Genomic DNA, 8,275 nt, shown 5'->3' with positions numbered 1-8,275 from the left:
ATCTTTGAATTTTTTTTCCCTTTGTCATGGATGCAATTAATCCAAGCATCTAGAGTATTTGACAATGGGAGTTATTCAATCTCCTCATTACTCCTTCATTGTGTATGTTCCTCCTCAACCCTTACCAATTTGATACAAAATTATTAAGATGCATCAGACATAAATAAGTATAAAATAGGTACATACCATACATACATAATGAAAGTATTGAATGTAAATACGATTAGTAGTGTCAAATAAATGATATCATATGCACTTATGCTAAATGTAACATTAAATATTATCAAAATCACTATATGAAAAGGAATATAATAATTTACCTCCCAAAATTTAGGTTATCGACATGCTCATTTCTACTCTCTACTCTCAAATCAATCATACTGAGTTTCATACACATATAAAGATGTATCATATTAAGGACATCATCATCATCATTCGAAGTCAAGTACATCTTATGCTGCGGAGTTACGTATTGTAGAATCATAGATTCGGGAGTAATATTCGTACATTTTTTTTTTGCCAAGACTAATAAATATATCCATCAAACTATGACCACTGAAAATTGAAATCACAAACAACTACTTCTTGTAATTACAACTATCCAAAAATACAAGGTTGCAAGGCCCACTTCCCGAATCCATTTTTGACCTAATCCACAAAAACATAACATTCAATTAATAATGTAAAAACTAAAGATCAAAGCTTTATTCATATAAAATTCAAGACAAAAAATAAATTTTCTAGAGAATTCCTAAAATTAAATATTTTAGATTCAAGAACTAAACAATAAAAACTGTACATGAAATCGACTACTCTAAAGAATTTTCAGATAACCACTCCACAATGGAAACAAATAAAACACAAATACAATCAGAAAACTAAACTCTAAATATTGGGCATAAAATTTGTAGCTAAAAACTAAGGCGCTACTTCACTTTAATTGATAGTAAATTATACAAACCCAAATAGAAAACTAACCACAAATCTCATGGAATCGTTCATTTGAAAATGATCAAACATAAATCCACTCATAAATGTGCAATTTAAATGGAACAAAATTAAAAAGTCTAGCAAAAAATCGTACTTTTGTCACTTGTTCGTTGGTTTTTCCCTTGGTTTAAACAAAATAAGGTGCTGCTTCACTTTAAAGGTCTGGTGGCCTCTTCGATTTTTGCCGCTGACTCCATTCGATGGCCATGATTGTCGATGATTTAGGGTAGAAGCCGATATTGGGAATAAAGAGGGAAAAGGTATTAGGAGGGTTTAATTAAAACTAAGGGCAATGGGGTAAATTCCTATCTATTAAGGAGTTGAAACAAATGAATCTATTTGTCAGAGAGTGGGAATGTATTTTGTCTGGCAGATGGATTGATTAGGGAGTTGGAATTGTCATTGGGGATTTAAAGATGACACACTAAAGTGGTATCTAAAATATGATGCTAAATTGCCTCTAAATTTGATGCTAAAGTATTTTAAAATAATAAAGATAAAATATTGTGCAATGCTACTCTAATTCCTTCGATTGCCCATGTTAAGGTGTTACTAATTTGATGATACCATAGCATTGTCTATGGACATGCTATTAGAAGAATTGGTGAAAATATTAATAGAAAGTTGCTTTATGATCCTTGAATGATGCTTGTTAAGTATCACTATAAGTCCTTAAAATAAGAATAAACCATTCTGAAATCTAAAACTAAATTTAATTTTATAGAGAATGAGAATGATCGAGCAAAAGCATTACAAGTGCTTTTGTTGAGTAGGTTAGCTAATACATTATATATATATATATATATTGCACTTCACATGCAAATTGGCCTACTATTTGTGGAGAGTCATTTTTTAATATTTCTCCATATGATTAATTTAGCACTGGCTTTATTAGATGGTATCGCATACAAAACAAGAGAGACGCTGATAACAGTGTTAGGTCAATTAAATGATGAAAACATCCATAAAAACACTACTTTAGAATGGAAGTTAGTGGTAATGCAAGCACATGACAAGCTATAATATCATATTTCTACAAGGAAAATTGTCTCACCCAGTCAGACTGAAGAATCAAGCATAAACAAACACAACAAATTCCGAAAGCTTTGCCCTGTAAAGTTCTTAAACTAATCAACGCTTGAGCACAAGTGTGATAAGTGATCATTAACCTTCTCACAAAAATATTAATTCCACGTTTGAACTTGAAAATGAAAAGTGCAGTTGCCAGGTAAAGCTTATAAATATGCATTAGCATTACGTTCTTCCAAGCAAGAAGACTGAAGGAGCTAAATGGGGAGCATGGGAGCTAAGTGTCTTGTGATCGTATGTGTTATGGTGTGCTCATTGTGCCGTGTCAAGTCAGATCTTGAGTTGGGTTTCTACGATAAGAGTTGCCCAAATGCTGAGAAGATCATACAAGATTATGTCAAGAAGCACATACCAAATGCACCTTCTTTTGCAGCTGCTCTTCTCAGGATGCACTTCCACGACTGCTTTGTCAGGGTATGTAGTTATCATATCGATCAAACTGAGGAGTAAGTCTAGGAATGCCATAGATATTACGAGTAGAAGTTTAGTGTTATATATTGTTCATTTTGTCAGGGTTGTGATGCTTTTGTGCTGATAAACTCCACCACAAACAACAAAGCAGAGAAAGCAGCATTGCCAAACCAATCCCTTCGTGGATTTGATTTTCTTGATAGAGTGAAGAGCATAGTGGAAGCTGAATGCCCAGGGGTTGTTTCCTGTGCAGATATCATTGCCTTGGTAGCAAGAGATGCAGTTGTGGTCATTGTAAGTAACTAAAGCATAATTGAATTCATATACAATTCATCATCAGTATAATTTAGCATGATGTTATGCTTGATTAGTTTAACTTTTTAAGTAACAATATATTTTGTTTCCTATCGGAATTCAATGGAAAAAAAAAATGATTAACTTGTTTCAAGTCTTTCACCACATTAGGGAGGTCCTTATTGGCATGTTCCAACTGGACGCAGAGATGGTTTGATCTCAAAGTCCAGAGAAGCATCAAATGAACTCCCAGCACCAACATTCAACTTCAGTGCTCTTCAAGCATCATTTGCTAGCAAAGGGCTGAATCTTTTAGATTTAGTTGTTTTGTCAGGTACTTGACCAAATTTTCTCTATTCAAGGTGCAGTTTTTTCCCCCTCCTTTTCTTTCTTTTGGGCAAAGATATAAGAAGTGCCGATCTTCACATCATTGTAGGGGCTCACACAATAGGAGTCTCTCATTGCCAAGCATTCAGTAACAGGCTTTACAATTTCACTGGTAACGGCGACCAAGATCCTTCTCTGGATAGCTTCTATGCTGCCAATCTGAAAAAGAACAAGTGCAAGACCGCGAACGATACGACGACGATCGTTGAGATGGATCCTGGTAGCTTCAGAACCTTCGATCTAGGATACTATAAACACCTGCTCCAGAGAAGAGGACTCTTCCAATCTGATGCAGCTCTAAGCACAACTCCTGCCACCAAGTCGGCCATCATTCAGTTGCTTAACGACCCCCTTGAAGTGTTCTTCAAAGAATTTGCCTTGTCCATGGAGAAGATGGGAAGGATTGGGATAAAGACAGGATCTGCGGGTGAGATAAGGAAGCACTGTGCTCTAGTCAATCACTAAAATTGCTCAACTCCAGCTGAATTTCTTTTCGTTTCAATTTGGAATTTTGATGTGCTGTGGGAGACACTTTGTTTTCTCCAGTGTATTCATGCATTCATGCGGTAATAAATTCAAGCTTCAGGTGTGTTTTGTGTTTGTGGAAACCTTAAAAGTGCAACCGTAGGCAGGCCATGCTGCATAGCTGATAATTAATCGTTGGATACATGCACATCGCTTATAACGAAGTGGGCCAATTACAGCCACAAAAGCTATTAATCATAAATTTGAGCTTTGGGCTCTTTAGAGCGGAGCCCGACAATACCATAACAGAGATCCGTAAACACTGAGAAAAAAGCTGAACACTATGGATCCACCACTTGTGCTGACCAAGTTACCGTGCAGCGTCCAACCCAATGCTTTTTCTTGCGTAATTGACCGACACGAATAAGAATTCGCTTTAGGAAACTTCATAAGTGCACAATGAGTTGGTTTTGTTGGTATACCATTTGTCAGGGACGAGAGAGAACGCGAGGAATATGCAGCAAAGATTTCATGTGGAAGAGGTGAAAGGGATGAGCATTCTACAGCGATGCTAAAAATGGGAGATGTCAAGAGCTATATCAACACTTGCCTCGGTCTCTTCGGATTCTCTTTTCTTCGCCTCCTCTCTCTTTTTGTAACTGAGCAGCGAAACTACTCTCTCCAGTCTCCCCTGCTCCTCTATTACGTTCTCCTTTCTGCCTTCCACTGATCCCTTCATCTTCCTCGTCATTGTAGTTCCTTTTTACCATATACTTCTTTTGTCGAAGTTTCTCGTCACTGCGATTCTCACGAGTCCGAATCCTCAGGCATCGGCCATGCGTTATCTCGAAGTCGACGTCGATGGCGAAGAGACTTTCCTGGTCGATAAGGTGCGTGAGCTTGATTACTTGTGAGTTTCTTTTCTAGTAAACATTAATCTTCTCCGACGAACAGTCGACGCTTGGTGTTATTTCGACTCGATTTTTTTTAGCTCTCTTCAATCGCGTTCTCCATCTCTTCGTTTTCATGTACAATTCATCTTCACCATTTTTTTCTTGCCGAAGATTCGTTCATCTTCACCATTTGTTGGCAAGCCGTTGGCTCTCTCTCTTCTGCCTCATTAATGGAGGCTTCAAGTGAGCAGTTAATGCTTCAGTCATTTATTTCTTTTCCTTTCACCTTTTTTTCATGAGCAAAAACAAAATAGGGTTTCAATGTCGAAATTATTGCTTCCGTTTTCGAGGGAATGATTCCTGTCGTTGCTTTTTCATTATGCTCATTCAAAGCGCCTAGTTACACCTTCCTTTCTTTTCCGCATTGAACAATGAACCAACGGAAGGACTCTTCATTCCCCCACTAGACCGCCTCCTTCAATCCTTGAATTTAATGCTTTTAGATTCCGTTTATTTATATCTTCACGGTTTAGTCCATTGGTCTAAGCTGATTAATGGATCACAGGAAGTCCTCTCATCGTTCTGCGGCAAGCTAAGAAACTTGAGCAACAAAGCTTTAACCGCTTCACCAACAAACCCCCTCAAAATTGCAATCACTGACTTCCCTGGAGGATCAGAGGCATTTGAGCTAATGGCAAAGTTCTGCTACAACAGTGGCAGAGCTCAAATGATAACATCCCACAGCACTTGCCTTCTGCACTCTGTTGCGCACTTCATGGACATGAGTGATGGTGTTTCTGCCTCCACTAACAACTTGCTTGAGTTGACAGAGAAATCTCTGGCGGGACTCCCTTACTGGTCATGGCCTGAGATCATGCACGCTTTGAAGCAATGCGAAGACACTTTTCCAGTTTCGGTTTCTTCGGGGCTGCTGGATCGAGTGTTGGAATCCGCTGTTAGTAGAATCACAGCAGTAGCTGATGCTAGCCCGTCAGGTTCATCTCCTGAAAGCTCAGCGCTAAGGTTATCAGTTGATTCAAGAAGCACAATTAGCGCGAAGAACAGCTCCCGCCGAGCTTGGTGGTTCGAGGATATTCTGAGGTTGAGCCCAGAAGTGATAAAAAAGATCATCAGCAGCATGGTTTTGCAGAAGGTAGATCATGTACTGGTCAGTAAGTTCCTCATGCATTATCAAAAGAATGCAGCGTCCAGTTCCTCGTGTAACAAGAAAAGGGCTGCCGAAATTAGCATAGAACTGCTCTACTCTCTTGATGGAGGCAGCTCGGTGTCTTGCAAGGGCCTGTTTGATGTTCTCAGGGTCTCAGCATCCTTGAAGCTTAGCAAGGACTGCCAAATTAAATTGGAGAGCATGATAGGCAGAAAATTTGACCATGCAACATTAGATAGTTTACTGATTCCAGCTCCTGCAAGGGATTGTCTCTATGACGTCAGTCTAAGTTCTTGAAGTGTTTTCTTAGCACAAGAAAAGTTAGAGAATCAATAGCTCGATTGAAGCAGGCAGCAAAGTTGATGGACTCCTACTTGGCTGAGATCGCCCCTGATTTTTCTTTGAAGCCTCCAATGTTTCTGTCACTTGCCACAGCTCTACCTGATGAAGCAAGAGATTCCCATGATTCAATTTACCGAGCAATCGACATGTATCTTGAGGTATCTTTTCGTAATTTTTTTTTTCTTTTTCAATAATTAGTTTGGTTTGGTGTATAACATATTCTTTCAGCAAATAGATAATTCTTGTTCACAAAATACTTAGGTTCATACTCAACTACTGGAAGAAGAGAAGACAAAGCTATTTTGTGCCATAAACTATGAGAAGCTCTCATCCGAATCCTGCAAGAACCTGGCGAAGAACTCAAAATTCCCCTCAAGAACAATAATCAGAGCTCTCGTTTCTCAACAAAGAAAGCTCAGGAGCCTTCTGAAGGAGACCAGCCAATTGAAAGAACCATCGCCCGAGCGAAATCAGAGCAAGAAAAAACAGTTGAGCAGTGATGATCAGCAGGTCATTCTTTATGCGAAAAACCTTGATATTTCCAGCGAGAACAAGAGGCTCAAGTCTCAGCTTCAAGGAATGCAATGGAAGATGACAGAGTTGGAGAAGATTTGCAAGAAGATGCAAGCGCAGATGGAGAAGGCCATGAAATTGAGAAGAGTTAGACCAAGTGGATCCAAGTCACTACCCAGGCTTTGCTCCTGATCTCACTCAGATCCATGGAGCCCACACAATTTTGTACACATGTTATTGGTCCTTAGATCGTGTTCCACCAGAATCTGAGATTTTTCTTGATTTTGTTCCTCCTGTAAAGCTGGTTGAGGGCATTACCTTTAACAGAGGGAAAAGAGAAGTGGTTGGGTTCATCTCCTTTGAGCAATGAGAGGTCAATTTGTGCAGCTACTTACATGTTCTTCTGCTCTTTCTTTAATCATTGTTGTCCATAGTACTCGAACCTTTTTGTTAGGAGAGGCCTCTTTACAGGTCTTGGATGTGGTCTCTGTCTGCTAGTGTTGTCCGAATCTAATATTCAGAAAAAGGAATTCCAAGAGCAAAGTCTGTAATCTCTCGTATAAGGAATCCATCAATTGCAGTAAACATACTAAATCATCTGCTGTCACTTTTCTGGAACCCTTGGGCTGCCGGTGCACTGTATGATATTAAAAGATTAACATCCAGCATGGTATTCAACGATTAATAGAGGATCCATTAATGGAGGAAGGGGATCTCAGTTCACAGAGCTCGAGTCGAGGAAAGCGGCAAAGGATACACTTGAGGTCGTGGGAGATGACACAGGACCGAACATTGTCAACACATTTACAGTGGAGTGGAGGGATGTGCACTGCACGCCATTGCAATTTGCAAAGTGATAGACAAGCAAAAGCAAAGATTAGAACCACCATAAGCTTCCTGGCATTATCTTTGCTTCTGATCTGGACTTACTGTTTGGTTTGACTCGTTTGATAGATTGTATATTTTAGTTAGAATTCCGTAGCTTCCATGAGTAAATTTCCATTGTCAGGGAACAGAGAAGTGACAGAGCAAGCATGCATGCATGATGCATCAAGTCGCGGTAGAGTGGCCCAGAGCCACTATGGAGTAAAATTTGCTCTTTTAAGCTTAAATTCCTAATCGTAATGAAATAATATTAAAAATTCCATTTGGATTGAGAGATTTTGAACTATCATTTAAATAAATTGAGCATGTACTAAGAAGAAGGCTTATTATCCATAAATTACAAGATAAAAAACAGTCTTAATGGATACCGAAGAGTAATACACTTGATGAATAAAATAAGATAGTCAATGGGTGGGAATCTGTGAAGAATCTGTGTCACATAAACAAGGATAAAAACACCGTTGCTTGAAAGGTGAGGAAATTAAAGACTCATGGGGTTTGATGAACTGAGAGAGATGGAGTTAAGAAAGTTATGGGCAATTAAGTTATCATGCATCGAGACGAAGAGATGACGTAAACAGCACAACATTGGCCTTGTGTTTCTCTCCTTGCGGAATCATTTCCATTTGTTTTTTAAATTTTGTTGGCATTATTTATTAGTGTTTTATTTTTAGGTCCTCTTGTCCTTGCTTTGTTCATGTTTCCCATGAGGCTTTCTATTAAATTTGTGTAAGAGTTGTCTGAGATTGGAATCGAGTCCGGTTGGTGGACTTTGCACCTCCGTTCACTGCGCTCGAGACAAAAGGAGGTTGGGAGAAAATGGTTAACTAATCAAGGA

The 8,275-nt window shown here is 38.8% G+C and overlaps 1 protein-coding gene and 1 pseudogene across 1 annotated transcript; both read left to right on the top strand.

Moving 5' to 3' along the window:
- Positions 1-2,281: 2,281 nt before the first annotated feature.
- On the top strand, positions 2,282-3,756 carry LOC122029955 (peroxidase 3-like). Its single transcript, XM_042589099.1, has 4 exons — positions 2,282-2,493; positions 2,593-2,784; positions 2,956-3,118; positions 3,221-3,756. The coding sequence occupies exons 1-4, from the start codon at positions 2,290-2,292 to the stop codon at positions 3,634-3,636; spliced, it is 975 nt and encodes a 324-aa protein (XP_042445033.1). The 5' UTR covers positions 2,282-2,289; the 3' UTR covers positions 3,637-3,756.
- A 117-nt stretch (positions 3,757-3,873) lies between these two features.
- On the top strand, positions 3,874-7,103 carry LOC122028647 (annotated as a pseudogene).
- The last annotated feature ends 1,172 nt before the right edge of the window (positions 7,104-8,275 follow it).

The sequence above is a fragment of the Zingiber officinale genome, chromosome 10B (assembly GCF_018446385.1).
Source record: "Zingiber officinale cultivar Zhangliang chromosome 10B, Zo_v1.1, whole genome shotgun sequence".
Lineage (NCBI taxonomy): Eukaryota > Viridiplantae > Streptophyta > Magnoliopsida > Zingiberales > Zingiberaceae > Zingiber > Zingiber officinale.
Note: the sequence above shows the minus strand (reverse complement) of the source record. Positions and strands in the feature narration are given on the sequence as shown.